Here is an 18,191-nt window from a genome sequence, read left to right as displayed (position 1 = left end):
GCAAAGGAGAAAAGGAAAGATATAAGCATCTGAATCCAGAGTTCCAAAGAACAGCAAGGAGAGATAAGAAAGCCTTCCTCAGGGATCAATGCAAAGAAATAGAGGAAAACAATAGAAAGGGAAAGACTAGAGATCTCTTCAAGAAAATTAGAGATATTAAGAGAACATTTCAGGCAAAGATGGGCTTGATAAAGGACAGAAATGGTATGGACCTAACAGACGCAGAAGATATTAAGAAGAGGTGGCAAGAATACACAGAAGAACTGTACAAAAAAGATCTTCGTGGCCCAGATAATCACAATGGTGTGATCACTCACCTAGAGCCAGACATCCTGAAATGTGCAGTCAAGTGGGCCTTAGAAAGCATCACTATTAACAAAGCTAGTGGAGGTGATGGAATTCCAGTTGAGCTATTCCAAATCCTGAAAGATGATGCTGTGAAAGTTCCGCACCCAATATGACAGCAAATTTGGAAAACTCAGCAGTGGCCACAGGACTGGAAAAGGTCAGTTTTCAATCCAACCCCAAAGAAAGGCAATGCCAAAGAATGCTCAAATTACTGCACAACTGCACTCATCTCATATGCTAGTACAGTAATGCTTAAAATTCTCCAACCTAGGCTTCAGCAATACGTGAACCGTGAACTTCCAGATGTTCAAGCTGGTTTTAGAAAAGGCAGAGGGACCAGAGATTAAATTGCCAACATCCGTTGAATCATCGAAAAAGCAAGACAGTTCCAGAAAAACATCTATTTCTGCTTTTTTGACTATGCCAAAGCCTTTGACTATGTGGATCACAATAAACTGTGGAAAATTCTGAAAGAGATGGGAATACCAGACCACCTGACCTGCCTCTTGAGAAACTTGTATGCAGGTCAAGAAGCAACAGTTAGAACTGGACATGGAACAACAGACTGGTTTCAAATAGGAAAAGGAATATGTCAAGGCTGTATATTGTCACCCTGCTTATTTAACTTATACGCAGAGTACATCATGAGAAACGCTGGGCTGGATGAAGCACAAGCTGGAATCAAGATTGCCAGGAGAAATATCAATAACCTCAGATATGCAGATAACACCACCCTTATGGCAGAGAGTAAAGAAGAACTAAAGAAGAAAGTGAAAAGAGGAGAGTGAAAAAGTTGGCTTAAAGCTCAACATTCGGAAAATGAAGATCATGGCATCCGGTTCCATCACTTCATGGCAAATAGATGGGGAAACAGTGGAAACAGTGTCAGACTTTATTTTTATGGGCGCCAAAATCACTGCAGATGGTGATTGCAGCCAGGAAATTAAAAGATGCTTACTCCTGGAAGGAAAGTTATGACCAACTTATACAGCATATTAAAAAGCAGAGACATTACTCTGTCAACAAAGGTCAGTCTAGTCTAGGCTATGGTTTTTCCAGTGGTCATGTATGGATGTGAGAGTTGGACTATAAAGAAAGCTGAGTGCCAAAGATTTGATACTTTTTGTGGTGTTGGAGAAGACTCTTGAGAGTCCCTTGGACTGCAAAGAGATCCAACCAATCCATCCTGGAGGAAATCCGTCCTGGGTGTTAACACATTGGTAGGACTGATGTTGAAGCTGAAACTCCAATACTTCTGAGCAACTGACCTGAACTGAACTGAGAACACTTTCTAACAGCATACACAAAAATAAACTCAAAATGGATTAAAGATCTAAATGTAAGACCAGAAACTATTTAAAACTCCTAGTGGAAAACAGGCAAAACACTCTCTGATGTAAATCATAGCAGGATCCTCTATGACCCGCCTCTCAGAGTAATGGAAATAAAAGCAAAAATAAACAAATGGGACCTAATTAAACTTACAAGCTTTTCCACAACGAAGGAAACTATAAGCAAGGTGAAAAGACAGCCTCAGAATGGGAGAAAATAATAGCTAATGAAGTACTGACAAAGAGTTAATCTCAAAAATACACAAGCAACTCTTGCAGCTCAATTCCAGAAAATTAAGCAACCCAATCAAAAAATGGGCCAAAGAACTAAACAGACATTTCTCCAAAGAAGACATACAGATGGCTAACAAACACATGAAAAGATGCTCAACATCACTTATTATCAGAGAAATGCAAATCAAAACCACTATGAGGTACTATCTCACTCAGGTCAGAATGGCTGCTATCAAAAAGTCTACAAACAATAAATGCTGGAGAGGGTACAGAGAAAAAGAAACCCTCTTAAACCTTTGGTGAGAATGCAAACGAGTACAGCCACTATGGAGAACAGTGTGGAGATTCCTTAAAAAAAACTGGAAACAGAACTGCCATACAACCCAGCAATCCTACTGCTGGGCATACACACTGAGGAAACCAGAATTGAAAGAGACACATGTACCCCAATGTTCATCGCAACACTGTTTATAATAGCCAGGACATGGAAGCAACCTAGATGTCCATCAGCAGATGAATGGATAACAAAGCTGTGGTACATATACACAATGGAATGTTACTCAGCCATTAGAAAGAATGCATTTGAATCAGTTCTAATGAGGTGGATGAAACTCGAGCCTATTATACAGAGAGAAGTAAGTCAGAAAGAAAAACACCAATACAGTATATTAACGCATATATATGGAATTTAGAAAGATGGTAACGATGACCCTATATGCAAGACAGCGAAGAGACACAGATGTAAAGAACAGATTTTTGGACTCTGTGGGAGAAGGCGGGGGTGGGATGATTTGAGAGAATAGCACTGAAACATGTATATTATCGTATGTGAAACAGATCGCCAGTCCAGGTTAGATACATGAGACAGGGTGCTCAGGGCTGGTGCACTGGGATGACCCAGAGGGATGGGATGGGGAGGGAGGTGGGAGGGAGGTTCAGGATGGGGAACACATGTACACCCATGGCTGATTCATATGAATGTATCGCAAAACCCACCACAATTCGTAAAGTAATTAGCCTCCAACTAAAAAAAAGAACAGAAAAAAAAAAAAAGATGGTAGGTAGAAAGATTAAGGAGTAAATGGTTATTTGTGGAACAGTGTTATAACTGTTTCTATAATAAAAAATACATTTTATAAGCTTTACATATATAAGTTTAGTCCTGACTTTTCTTTATAAACAGGTACGTCAATATGGAGATAAATGAACTATTTCTAATAATCAGAATTCTATTTTCAGGAATAAAAAATGTTTTTAAATAATCCCAATGTGTTACATGAACTTAATAATCCAAATATTTACTGATGGTCACTTTAAAAAGAAGAGTGATATATCTTTTTAAAATAAATTTACTATAAAGTTTAACATGAAGTATGAATTCAAGCTCACACCATGGAACCAAAAGTATACAGTATGATCTAAATTTGAGGCTTACCTTTCAATATTTTCTCATCCAATGTCCACAGCAGCTGTAGATTGCCAGCTCCCTTTCCATGAGATGGCTCAACTGTCAAATACTAAAGCTTTTATAACCTGATAGGGATTACTACAACAAGGAGTTTGTCTATGGTCACAAGATAAGTGCTTTATTATATTATGCAGTTTTATAAGCTTTATAATGTGATATGTTAATAACCTCAGGAACCACAAGAGAAAGATACTCTGAAAAAACTTACAAAACTACACAATATTGTAAAATGGAAAGCTAAGTCTGTTTGTGTGAAATGAGTGGGGAGGGAAACTTACCTTACAACTAAAGAAAAACTCCATTCTGCTGCAGTAATCTGGGATGGGTATGACAGACCAGCAATAATACTGGCTGGGGTGTTGCGAGGAGAGGGAATTGGCAATCTACTGATGCTGGGGACACTGAACATCTAGAAGGAAGAAAAGAGGAAAACAAATAAATTCTAGATTTATTAAATGTCTCATCATTATGGATCTTTTGCACATTTAATAAGTTTAGATACTCTGAATATTAGGTGAAAGTAACTGATTTATACAATTCATTCTGTTACTTTTAGATTTTCTTACACCAATTTCTAAACAAAATCGATATCAACTGTTGTATGCAGAAAAAGATTATCATATATAAATACATAAAGAATATTTTTAAATTGAAATGGTACTATTGTGATGATAAAAATATAATTTTTATTAAAAAGAAGAGTACAAAAACATAATGTATATGAAAAAGGCATCAATGCTCTCTTTCTACATGCTTCTATTTATACGTGTTGCTGGAGCACAGAAACAGGGATCATAAAACAAAAGCATTTTTTGTTATAGGCTTGGTTCTTGTCACAGACATAAATCATATGGTGGAAAGGGATTATATAATAATACATCATGCTTTTCCAAGAAAATTCAAATAGCTTTTAGAAAAGTCAAATGGATTTATATATAAAGATGTCTTATTTAAAAACATTAGGAGTATCCAAAGTTAGAATAATTTAATGGAAATGGATAAAAACATAGCACAAGTTAACTGGAATTAAGCATTTTAATAATTTAATTATTTCACATTCTCCTTAATCTAAGTAATAGTAAATGAAAAAGTAACACGTATTTACTTTTTTTTCTTATTCCTCACCTAAAGAAACTACCACTATATTAATATATTCCTGCATATTCACAGTTTTGGGGGTAAAATACCACATTCATCTTGGTGGTATACAGTCTCTTGAAAAAGTACTAGTTAGACAATATAGTGAAGTGTTTGAATATTAGTATGGAAGAAGTTAAAAAAAGTATTTTAACACTACCAGAGGTCTTAATATGAACTATTCTATCATATACTAATGTTTTCTCTTTAGGTACTCTTACCCACTTTCTCTTAATACTAATTCAATAGGAAACAAAAGCATTTAAAGATATCCAACACTGCACAGCACGTACAATGTTTCCATTGTATTTCTAAATGAGCATTTAACTAGAAAGCATGATGATCAACAACTACATCAGTGATAATACTGGAAATTTCAGTGTCATTTGACTTTGTAGAGACTGTGAACAGATCACATTCCCAGTAGTCATTATCACTGGGGAAGAAAATCTAACAATATGGATATAACTGATGGTATGTAACCACTTCCATTCATAAAGAAGAAAAAATCCTGGACTAGAAATTAACTACTGAGTAGTACCTGAATCTGACCCTTTTTAGTAAACTGGTGGTAGCAAAGAGGTTAATAACATTTTATCAAATCTACACCTGTTATCAGAAAGGTGGGTTCTCAAGCAATTCACAGCACAATCTGAATCACTAAGTAATGCTACACTGGTAACACCAGAGCATAAAAAGTTCCATGTAAATGAAACTATGACTGGGGATATACTAAAAGTAGGGTCAGTATTCTACTTATTTTTACTTTCTCAGGCTCCATTACAATACCCAGCACACAGCAGGTCCACAATAAGTATTCAAACCACAGAAGTAAATTTCTAAGCTGAGATTTTCTACTTAGCTGAAAAGATTTTTAAAAATTGATAAACATTCCTAAAATACATGTCTTCCAGATTTTCTGAACACACAATGAATATAATTTAACTCTTACTGACTTGTTCATCATTATGAACAAGCCATTGTTTCATATTTTAAAGCAGTGATGCTAGGGTTTACAGGGCTATAACCTATATTCCTATATTAAGTGGTTATTGATTACTGTTAGTTTTGGACCCTGAAGTCTTTTTTGTTTCTTAAATTGTCTATCAGTATTTCATGCAACTAAATCTGTCTTAAAATACTTTTGTCCTAATTAAAAGCACTTGCTACAACTAGTTAGCATATCTTCATTAAAAGAAACTGGTTCCATACAAGGATATATATATATATATATTTTTTTTTTTTTTTCCTATTTTAAAGTGCTAGAGATCCATATGTGGACTCTGTCTTCTATTTAGACTCTTTTTTATTCTTTGGTAGATCTAGATTTTCCTTTAATATATAATGCATCACTTTTACCTTCGTATCTATAGAGTATAATAAAATGGTAGGGAAGTTTTATTGAGTTGGACACGACTGAGCGACTGAACTGAACTGAATCTTCTCTATTGTTTGGATGATATTCTTCCCTAATCCACAAAAGGTATTAAACTATTATATCTTTAAATTTTGGGAGCTTTCCAAAGATTTTGATTTCTTCTGTAATATAAATAAACAGAATGATACAAAGTTCATTTTTGGTCTCAAGCACCTTATGGATTTAAATTCAATTTGTCAGAACTCTTGTCAGTGAAAGGCAGTAGAGTTAAATAGAAATAGATAAATTAAATAGAAAATAATAAAAATTTACTTGGGGCTTTGAAAAATATTTGGCATTTAAACTTACTTATATTTGAGTACGTGTGTATGATATGTAATTCAAAAGAGTTTAAAGCAAATTATAAAAGCTGCACTATGAAGCTCTACCTATAGAAGGATCTGTCACCTAGTTCAATTCTTCCTTGAAGTTCACTCCATGCTGAGAACATGCAGTATTATTTCTCTGGCTGATGTAAAAAATATAAAACACTTTCCCTTTTTAATTGGAACTTTCATTGGGAGAAAACAGGTTCAAATATTACTTTTAAGAAAGTTTCCCTGATGGGATACAGACTACATCAAATTCCAGTAAGTGGAAACAGTAAGCACTATTATAGGAGTTAATATCCAGTTCTCAGTTGAGCAGAGTAGTTATTAAATGTCAAAAAAAAAAAAAAAAAAAAAAAAAGCCCCAAAGTGAGACCTACCATAGACAAATGAAGATAATGCATTCTCAGATAATTTGGTGACTACAGTCAATTGAAGCTTTGTCTTACTAGCCAGCTATTGTTCTGGTTCATGTTTCCCGTCATCTAGTTCTCTTTCCTTACTATTATTTTGAGTATGTCAGTTAATATTTGATTCTTCATAAAGTCCATATGTTATCTACCTTTCCACCCTTACTCCCAAATAATATATAAACATGTCATTAAGTGAGTGAAGCAAGTGTCTAGAAGTAGTGACTCCTGAATTTAAATAGCTTGAAAATCAAAGATCAAGTCTTTTATAAAAGGACAGGAGTCAGCCCAACCAATCCTGATTAAAGATTTATCCTCAGGATTGGGGAGAAAAAGCTTAAGCTCTAAAGTGAATTACTTGAGGATAAAGACTTTCAGCCTCTGAATATCATTACCAAGTTCCTTGGTGTTACGTACAGTACACAGACCACATACTCATTGAGGAAGTACTTATTGAGGAAGTATGTGCCTAATGAATAAGACTAGAATATGACAGGTAAAGGAACTTATTTATTATACAGGGTTTCCAAAAGGTTATTTTAATTTTTTGAAAGCTTTAAATGTGACTATTTAACGGCAAAGCATCTTCCCCCCCACAGCTGAGAGTTTTTTCAGTTTTGTTAACCTTTATCAAAAGATCTAGAATAAGAAAATAAGATACATAATGATATAATCATCAAAAACTTATTTAAGGATAATTTAGATATTACTGCAATCTCTGCATGACTGATACTTGAGGCCAGATAATTCTTTGTTGTGGGGGGCTATCATGTGCATTATAAGATTATACAATGTAGAATATTTTTAGTAGCACTACTGGCCTCTATCCATTAAGTGTCAGTACCACCTCTTCAACTATGTCAATCAAATATATCTTAAGACATTGCCGAAGTCTCATAGTAGGGGTGCAAAATCATTCCTCATTGATAACCACTGGCTTTTACAAAACTCTGACAAAAACTAGGGTGTAATCATCTTTGATCTAAGCTTCTGATTTCTCTAATGTTTGATCTAGTTAATGCACAGCCTTTGGTTAAGCAAGAGAAGTCCTATTATTATGAATTTAAATTATTTCAAGAACATAGTAAAGATTAATTTTATTCATGACTTGCAATTTCTTCCTAATTCTCTTAAAACATGTCTTACAAAAAAACTACGCTTTTTGACATACTGTAATTATTGTGTATATATTTTTGGATGTTTTTAAAAGTTAACAATTTCACAAATACTTCCATATAGTAGCAATGATCTACAAATATTTTATTTTACCAGCCTTATGACATACCACTGTTAATATTATTGCTCTCTTTACTATGAGAGAGATACTGAACATAATATCATGTAAATTACTTTTGGGGGGATAGGGGAGTAGTGTGCAAATATGGGAGGATAAAAGTTAAATACTAACTACGACTACAGGACCAAAGAGTACAGACAGTTTTATAGCTTTTATTACATACTGAATATGAAATCTGGAAATACCTGAAGTCTTAAAACCTGCTCAGTGCTGAAGTGATTAACTGCTAAAAGGTGTATTAGAAAGATATGGTATTATATTTTAAATTTTAGTTTATCTATATTGACAACTATCATTTATCATGTCATAGTCCAGACAAGGTTTCTTTTATCTTTTTGTTTTCTGCCAAATGTTCACTTTTCCATATATCCCATCTCTACACTGACTTTTCATTATCAAAAAGACTGAAAACTCTTTTAAGATCTAAACAATACTATAAAACTTAAGGAAGTTATGCAAATATGAGAGATTAGGGTCACTTGAAAAATTAAGAAATATAATAACCATTTCTGTATTAGTCTTATGAAAATCTATCAAGTTTGATTATTTATACAACAAAAATGTTTAACAAATTTCAAATATAATAGGATCAGGAAAATTTATCAATATCTTAGGTGTAAAACTATCTTTCTGGAAAACTAATAAATTTCCAAAGTACAACTTTTATCTCGATTAAACCCACAAAGATAAAAACAATAAAATATCATGATGTCTTTAGAGCACTAAAAAAACCCCCTATGATCTAAATAATAATGAGACAGACAAAAATTAAAGGATTTTGTCAAACTATATAATTCTATTTATCTCTGTCAGATGTCTCACTTTAAACAAAACTCAGGTAGGTAATTTGTATGGCACTGGAAGATGTAAAGGACATTGATTCCTCTTTGAATAAGCCTTTAAATGAAGTAATGGGATCAAGTGAACTAAAGTAAACTCAAGAAAATGAAATCATTTATTTCTCTCTTCACACTATAAATCATAAGTAGAATTAACTGTCCTGCAATAATGAGTAAACAATCCAGATTTTAAAAGACTAACTCTTCCAGTACAATGAGCAGTTTAATGGCAAAACCTCCAAGAGATTAATAAAGCTTTTTTAATGGAACATTGACCTGGATGAGGAAATGGGGTAATTCTTCCTTGTTGCTTTGGTAAGAAAAACATCTTGAAATGCCCTATAGAGAAGCTTCCCAAAACAACCAGGTGTTTAAATGAATCCATGTTAAAACCCTCTATCACATATGTAATTTCTATCTTTAGTAACAACATTTATGACAATCAAAAGTTTATATGGAATATATATCTTCTTTGTTTTTGAAGCCATTATTATGGATATGAAAGTTGATGAACAATAGAGTTGTTCTGACATTATTTTTCACAGTGATATCCTCTTATGAAGAACAATACTAATAACTTCATTTGTCTGGCAATGGTGAAGGAAGCTCACTATGCAAGGAATAAACAAAATGGTTATCACTACCACCAAGTTCATACATTTCATTATTAATAAAATCTCTCCGGTTCTTACCATGAGCCCAATTTTGACAATATGGCTACTTGCTCTGCAACCATCAGTTAGGGCAAGTAAATGGACACACACAAGAAATGACAGACTGATAATGAAGAGACAGAACAAAAGCAAGCAAACAAACAAAAACCTTCAAAACATATAACCTAAAGGCCTATCTGTGAATGTTTAATAAGAGTTACTGACATCAATAGATTTTTAGGGGATCAGTACAATTATGGATATTCATAATAATCCCTGAGTTATCAAGAAAAGGGTTCAATTATGCTCAGTATAGTACCAGGAGGCAGGGAAATCTTTTTCATTAAATGATTAAAGTAAGGATTTTAGTACTGAATGTTTAGGTTTTCTAGAAAATTCAGTTAAGTGGAACCCCTACTCCCAAATGATGACAAATGAGTATTCAATACCAACATAAAGTTCAATAAAGCTTATCATACTCAGTATCAGCTTTTGTAAAAAATAAGGAATGACACTGAGATGCAAACTTTTACTATTCCTTTATTTCTGCCCATTTTATTGATTAAGATAAGTATTCATGAAAACAATTTTTTAGTCAGTTTATTTTAGGGCAAGTAGCCTGTATACAGGTAATCTCAATTATTCCCAAAAAGTAAAGTTCAAACAATTTCTATTTCTTAAAGAGCAGAAAACATATTTTAAAACTAATATGCAAATACCAAGGGTTATGGACGTGTCAAAAATTTAGAGACACAAAACCTAAACAATTAAAACCTATATATAACCTAAAATTTTCTGATAAACATACCCCCAAGTATTATAGAGTCAAATATTTGTAATTTATATTTTCTTTTACTCTTATAATTACTTCTGTGAAGGAAGGCAATATGCTAATCCCTTATACTACCAATGGAAATGAGGTGGATGGCTTATAAAAAAACTCTAGGATGCTTGCAAAAGTCTTTTTGTCTTACACTACATAAGTAAGCACATAAGCCTATTATGCTTTAAACTATCCATTAAAAACAAAATCCTAATTTATAATATGAGAACAAATTAAGATGAATGTTATTGTTTAACTGAAGCTAATAAAAAATAACAAATTTACTTAACAGAATTCTGTTTAGAGTCATGAAGTATGGACAAGTCACTAAAAATAAATGGCTTCTGCAAAAAAAAAACTTTAAATATCCTGATCAAAATTTTTTTTCCCTATTAAATAGAATCACTCCTTTAAAAACATACACACAAAATACATTAAAAAATACTGGTTGAGGAAAAAATATTTTAATATAGTTTGAGAAATATATCACAGAGGTTGTTTTAAAACATGTAGGGTTCATTCCACACCAAGAGACTGCTGACGTATTCAAAACAAAACAAAGCAAAACAAAACAGATAACCTCTCACAGTCTTATAATGATCTAAACCATTTTTAATGGAAATAATCCTAAAATAAGTTTTCTGCATTCTCAGATTATATATTGTACACAAAAATGTATTGAACATGCTGCTTTCTTAATGCATTTGATAGCTGTCCTTATCTTATCTCTTAGATTATAGCCAATAGTCTCAGGGGTATCATGTGGGATACTTCTGAAATGCTTAAGGCTGTTTTACCTCTGTATTAAATGATCTCAGAGTACTTTAATTTCCTTCCTTCAGAGTGCTACCAATATGTCCTTTCTGAACAACATATAAAATGAGTATTACAAATCTGCTGATATGAATGAAGCTTGCTGTACCTCTAACCTTATTATCATACACAATTCTAGATTAACAGGTTCTGAACAAATTCCTAAATGTGGTTTCATGACATTCCTGAGGCATAAAATAAAGAGATTTTTAAAAATAGTGACTGATTTTTTTTTTTCAATGCTTAAAGCCTTCTCCATTTATTTATTGGTGTTTGTGTTTCAAATCTATGATATAATAGAACTATAAGTGTCAGTTAAATGGGTATTACTGATTTAACAAATAACATAATTGAGTGTTTTACCAAGTGCTGGGTGAATAAAAATAAAGCCCTTTATACTCTATTCTCTCAAAAACAGTTAAAAGCGAAGGTAAAGGTTAATTGTGAATTTAATATAGTGAAAGTTAAAAGAAGACCTTTAGATGCTAAAGGTTCTTAAGATATACTGTTAAGCATGGATCAAAAACATCTGGGGCAAGATTAAATAATTTACATGTTATTTACGTCAGAGCTAATCCATTAAATGCATATAATTATTAATTAAGAATATCTGTAAGGCAAGCACTACCCCAAAACTACCAGTCAGAAAACAACCAACCAGTATATTGGGAAATACATAAAACTAAACCTGATAGAAACCAGGCAAACAAAATTAATTTACTTGCCCCAGCACCATGTTTGTCTACTAAAAGTGAAAACTAGACCACATAGGAAAAATAAAAGAAACATCTTTCTATTTTTCAAGCAAATTTATATGTAATTCAGGACAACAAGATTTAAAAAGGCTTTAGAAAAAGCAGGAATAAATTTTAATGCTGACAATAACAGATAGAACTTTTGGATCAACACCTACCGATTTTTTTCTATTGTTTTCCAGATCTTTGAGTTCATTCTCGATTTTTGTGATTAATTCCCTGAGTTCATCAAGATTAGTGCAAATAAGCTAAAATAAAACACAAAAACACAGCTTGATAACACATAATATAAAACACCCAAAATGTGGTAACAGAAGTTGTTTTAACACACATTGAATTCACAATTATTTGTCTTTGTAACAGTAAAATGCAAAGAAAGCTCCACAGTTGATATTTTAAAAGATATTTACTTGTTATGATGTATGAACTTCAGGCTTAGTATAAAATTAGCTGAAATTTCAACATTGGTGGTTTCATCCCACATCCCCATCTTTCAGTTTGTTTTATAATCCAGGTTTTTTTTTTTTTTTTTTTTTAAACATTCTTAACTTTCATCCCAGAATGACAAAGATCTGGAAACTCACCCTAGATTTCACAAGTTACTGGATCACCTTTATGAAATGTTTCATCAAGCAGTCTCTGAGCAGGTGAATAAATGCACCCCTGGAGAACTATTGTTTTACTTTTGCTTTGGTTGCTAACTATATAACAAATTGTATCATTGCTGTTGGGACTGCTAATAAAGAGGGGCTCCAACTATATGAATATATTGAAAGAAGTTAATGAAATTAAGTATACATTCTTTATATGATCTTAGTAGTCTTTAATAAAACCAGATCCAAAGATAGCATCTATTGCCTTTCATAACTGCGTGGTTCACCTTATTTCACTTTGGTAATATTGGCAAATGGTCAAAACAATTGGTCTTTAGTTATTAATTAATAATCAAACAAGTTTGGCTTAACTGCTAAATATTTAAACAGTGAAGCATTGGCAACATAACAAAAATATTAGTAACTACATTTTAGATCTTGTAAAATTATACTGAATGTTTCAATCAGTTTGATAATATTCAACTTGTTTTCTAAAATAATTTAAGCTTATATTTTAAAAAATCTGTCGTGAAAAAGAAATAGAAGATTTCTAAAACAGAACTGCAATCACATACAGGGGAAAAGTTTTAGATTTAATGAAAGTCTTATAATGTGTAATACTGTATAAATGAAAAAATACTATACTTATAAAGCTATTAATTCATCATTAATTTTTTATTAGTTTCATGTTTTTAAAATTCATTAATTTCTGGTAAGGGCACTGTTTTCCTAAAAGGCATATTTTCTTTTAAAAGAAAATGAACAAAAACACAAAGCAAAAGAGGACTACAACAAGATCATTCCTAGTGACAACTATGTGACAAAAATGGGAGACTAGGAGCCTCCACACTTTAAGTTGAACCATATGAAACACTGATATGCCTTTGATCTACAAAAAAGACAATACGGTTCAACTGAATAGACTAAGAAAGAATTATCACAGGTAATATAAATTATACTTAGTATTAACAATGATTAGAAACATCTACATAATTTCAAACTCACAGAACTGACAAAGCAGGGAAAACATGTATTTAGGCAACCCAAATTAACAATTTCAGAGTAGAAAACACCAGTAAAACAACTAAATAGTAGGATATTGCTGCTGACACATTATACACATTTGCCTTTGCTAAATCTACAATTATGGAAGAAATGCTGATGTAAAGTGGCTAATTACATAAGTGCCTTTAGAACTAGATAATGTCTTCAACTTCTATCATATCAATAAAGCCTCAGAACCATGTTAGCCCTACACCAGGTTTCTAGTAAGTGCTCAATAGGAACTAAACTTGTATAAACTGCTATTATGACTACCATGTCAAATTTGCCATGGAACTTTCAAATGGTTACACCCCTTTCACTGAACTTGGTGTACTAGGTTAATGACATGCTCATTTGTACATACGGCAAAGCTCAGAGCAATTTTCACTTGCATTTAGCTGTCTCATTATACATGGAGTAAAGGTACGTTTTCTTTGTACTTTGTAGAAACTTACAGTAACAATGAAAATATATACCCCTATACCTGAACACATCCTAAAAAATTTAAGATCTTTTAATTAGCAGTTAGTCATGAGATCAGAAAATATTTATATTTCATTTAAGGAAACAACATAGTTTTGAAGTCAAACTAGGAATTATTTCTATACCTTAAGAGCTATATATTAAAAAAATACTTTCCTAGTTAGCAAGCTGTATTAAATCAGTGCTTCTCAAACTTCAATGCACATAAGAGTCACTTGGGAATCTTGTTAAAATGAGGCTTTTGATTTAGTAGGTCTGAAGTGGGACCTAGGATTCTACATTTGTAACAAGTTCCAAGGTATGGGCTGCAAATCTCACATTTTTGGGCAATTATGTACTAAATGATTATGAATTACAAATCTGCATGGTCACAGAAACATTTGGTAGTATGGAGCTAAATGAGTACAAAATTTAAAAAGATTTATCTTCAAATAGGGGATGGGATACTGAATTAAAAGCACAGTGTTCAATGTTAATGCACAAACATTCCTTAAATGCCATGATTCAAATATAAATTTTACTGAATTTGAGGGTTAAATATTTTTAGCAATATTTACTTTGAACTTATCTTGAAGTGACTTAATACCTACCTCACAATTTATACTCTTTAAATACTAATATATACCTCCCTCTACATATATATGTAATATGTAATACATATACTCCAAATATAGAGTCAAGTTATTAGAAAATTCTTGTATGGGAACACTATTCTAAATTTGTTACTTATCATTTTGAGGTTATATTTTGAGGGAAAAATAATTATTTATGTCATAATTACCATTTTGAGGTTATATTTTAAGGGAAAAATATTTATGTCAATTCTGTCATTTATACATTCTTTACAAAGTAAGGTCTGTGTGTGTGTGGCCTTTTTTGTGCGTGTGTGGACTTTAAACTCAGCTTAATTTCAAATGATGCTTTTAAAAATAAAATAAATCCAATAAGAAAAGTTCACTTTAATAAGGAGAACATAAATTTTTTTGAACAAAGCAAAAACACCTTATTAAGACCTCCTTCTCATTACCTTAAATTTGGGGGGAAAAAAAAAATCTAGGGCTTAGTGCCTGCAAAGGTGAAAGAAAGCTCCACAGCAGCTTGGATTATAGTCAGGACACACTGCCAACAGTCAAAGAGAAGGTTTTCAGTCATACTGCAGAAGGTTAACAAGAAGAGTTTTCTCTCCCAGGAAGAACCTCTTCAAGGTTGTTAAACTCTCCTTCAAATTAATCTTTCACTTGGTGCAACTCGTGACAGTCACAAAATCATAAATTTTACAGCTGAAAGGGACCAAAAGAAAAAAAAAAAGTAATTTGGTCCAAACCTTGGCCAAGGCTAAAGAGGGGTATCTCCAATTCACACACAAGCTAGTTTAACAGAGATTAAGTGACCAAAGATGACACATTCATAGAGAAATACCATGGAACCTAGGACTCCTCTTCCTCTTACATCATATTCTTTAAGGGTTCTCTCTAAGCAAAATAAAACAAATTAAAAAAAAAAAAATCTAACAATAATTTGAACGTGTATTATAGTTTTGAGCTTCACAGGTGGCGCCAGCGGTAAAGAATTCGCCTGCCAGTGCAGGAGCCGTAAGAGATGCAGGTACTATTCCTGGGTGGGGAAAATCCCCTGGAGAAGGGAATGGCAACCCACTTCAGCACTATCGGTAAAATCCCATGGACAGAGGAGCCTGGTGGGCTACGGTCCATGGGGTCGCAAAGAGTCAGACAGGACTGAACGACTGAGCACCATGTTATAGTTTTAGGAATTAATTTATATCTAAGGTTTCATATCTATTAAATTTAAGTATTAAAAGGCCCTCTCTCCAACTCAAGAAGCAGATATGTGTGTATATAGTCTATAGAAATAAGTGTATATGGTGGAGAAGGGGAGGTCCTGTAGAGATCAAAAGAATTCCATAATCACATCTCAGAAAAATTACAAAGTAAATCACTATTTTAAGCTACATATTATGTCCTTCAGGTATAAATTCAATAGGTTTGAGAGATATTTACTTTATTTGTTCCAAAAAGAACGTAAGTAAGATAGCATACAAAAGTAAAACAATATGGTAAATTACATTAAAAAGCAAAGGGAAATGCAGAGAAGTCAAAATGAATAGGTCCAAATAAAATGGGTCATGTTCACTACCATTCTAATAAAACATTCCAATAATTTATTATAAAGTTATAAGCAAAAGACTAAATGCATGGTGTAAATTCAAAATCTATATTATATTTAAACTAAAATTATATTGACATCTGTTAAAATTATTAGGACAGAACATTCCTTTCACTTCTTATGATCATTCAGAAATAATGACTACTTCAAAACCTGCAAATAAAGATATCATGAGCAACATGACAAGTCTGATTAATAAATCAAAACATTTTTATACCACTATATGAGTAAAAACTGGTGTTTCCCTCAAGGTACAATATATAAAAACAGAAAAAAATTTCAGGGGGAAGTAAAAGTCCATGATGTTAAAAGTGAAATAAAAAGCTGAAGCTGAAAATACTCATTTTAAGAGGCAGCAATTCAAAATAACAATATAATCAAAAGGTCCTTAACTCTGTGAGGCAGTTAAATTCTAATTTTAATTTTGATCCCAAATTGTCACATTGAGGATAGTACTTTATTTCATATCCCTTAGTTTCTCCATTGCTTAAATGGAGCAACAGTGTTTTTTTCAGAGGTATGTTAAGGATCATTGAGTTTATGGTTATGCTAAAAGAAAATACTTCTATATAAATCTTAGTCAACACCTGGATTCTGGATTTTCTCTGCAAAGAAGCCTTTAGAATAAATCACACACATGGAATAGGAGCAAGCACACATGACATGGAATATGTAGGTTACCAATAAAAAGCAGAGTCATGGTACCTAAGTCTCTTAATTTTAAAACTGTATTTTATTGAGACTTGACAAACTATGTTTTAGGAATACTTTCTATGACTCTGTTATAACTGTGCACAAAAAGAAAATTCACATAATATTAGGCTTCTCTTTCAAATATTAAACATATTAATATTCTTGGTAAAAGTTAACTTTATTAAGAAAATAAATATTCACTTTTCAATCTAACAGTCTTCCTTGTACTACAAAACTGATATAGAAAAACAAAAAAATAGTCCAGTCAATTTAACAAAGTAATCAGTAAAATTGTTAAATCTGACACAAAAGCTTAAATCACCAACGTGCTGATGACTAAAAATATTTCCTGACTTTTTGAAACTATTGCTAAGCAAAAACATGGCAACTTCCCCTATATGCCAAATGTATAACTCCTGATAGTAAGGAGGGCTAAGCACAGGTTTTCCCTCTAATATAATGATGCAAATACTATTACTTGGTTTTTTACTTTTCAAATACTTGTAGGCTTAATGATGAAATGTGACCAAATCTGAGACTTAATCCAAGCTCTTAAGTTGCTGGGTAAAGTGGTAAAGGTCAGTAATAGATGCTCTTTAACCAATAATTAATTGATTTTCCTACTCATACAGTACTGTCTGAAGCATCTGACATGCTTATTTAAAAAATAAGATAATAAAACATTAAGTTCTATCACTTAATCCTGACAACAACCTTATGAGGTGGGAACTATTATTATTATTACTCCATTGTACATATAAGGAATTAGAAGCTTTGAGCAGTTAAGTAAGTTACAGAGTTAGTGCTAAGATGGCATTCTAACCCAAGTAGCCTGGTTCCAGAATCCACATGCTTAAGTACTATCCAGATTACTAATATCTATCTAGATCCTCTGAACCAAGGATGGACCATTACAGGATGAAATCCAGGATTTTTCATTTTTAATAAAAGTATAAGTTTCTTTTTATGCCATTGAACATTTGAGAACCACTGATATAACTCCTAGGAAAAACTGGTACAGATATGGTCAGTCTCATTATAATATACACACAAATATAAATACAACAGGCCTTTGACTGTTTACAGTGTATACTTTAAATAGGAGTGGGATGATTATGTTTTGTCCTGAGGTATAGGTATCACTTGTTTATATGAATAAACATGGATTCTTCCTGAAGCAAACAGGCTTACACATTTCATCTAGCTAAAAAAAAATCAACAACTATCAAATTAAAAAGTAGTTGAGGTCAAAGACAGGATTTACTTTTTCAATTCACCAGAACCTTAAAAAAAAAAAAAAAAACTTTATGCAATTTAATCCCTGGACATGTTTCTGAAGT

The 18,191-nt window shown here is 32.4% G+C and overlaps 1 protein-coding gene across 18 annotated transcripts in view; it reads right to left on the bottom strand.

Moving 5' to 3' along the window:
- The window catches only part of BRD10 (bromodomain containing 10), a 110,138-nt gene that overhangs the window by 20,457 nt on the left and 71,490 nt on the right, over positions 1 to 18,191 (bottom strand). For 7 of the 18 annotated variants that reach the window (XM_086415185.1, XM_086415178.1, XM_086415180.1 and 4 more), the window contains one exon: positions 12,013 to 12,102. The exons of 6 other annotated variants lie outside the window; for them this stretch is intronic. In XM_086415185.1, coding sequence (XP_086271311.1) covers positions 12,013 to 12,102 — 90 coding nt within the window. Of the gene's footprint in view, positions 1 to 3,659; positions 3,791 to 12,012; positions 12,103 to 18,191 lie in introns of all 18 variants that reach the window. 5 more of the 18 variants (XR_015169586.1, XM_086415189.1, XM_086415191.1 and 2 more) reach the window with 2 other exon arrangements.

The sequence above is a fragment of the Bos grunniens genome, chromosome 8, assembly GCF_055505025.1.
Source record: "Bos grunniens cultivar Pamir isolate PY7600 chromosome 8, Bosgru_T2T1.0, whole genome shotgun sequence".
In the NCBI taxonomy this organism is placed as follows: Eukaryota; Metazoa; Chordata; class Mammalia; order Artiodactyla; family Bovidae; genus Bos; species Bos grunniens.
Note: the sequence above shows the minus strand (reverse complement) of the source record. Positions and strands in the feature narration are given on the sequence as shown.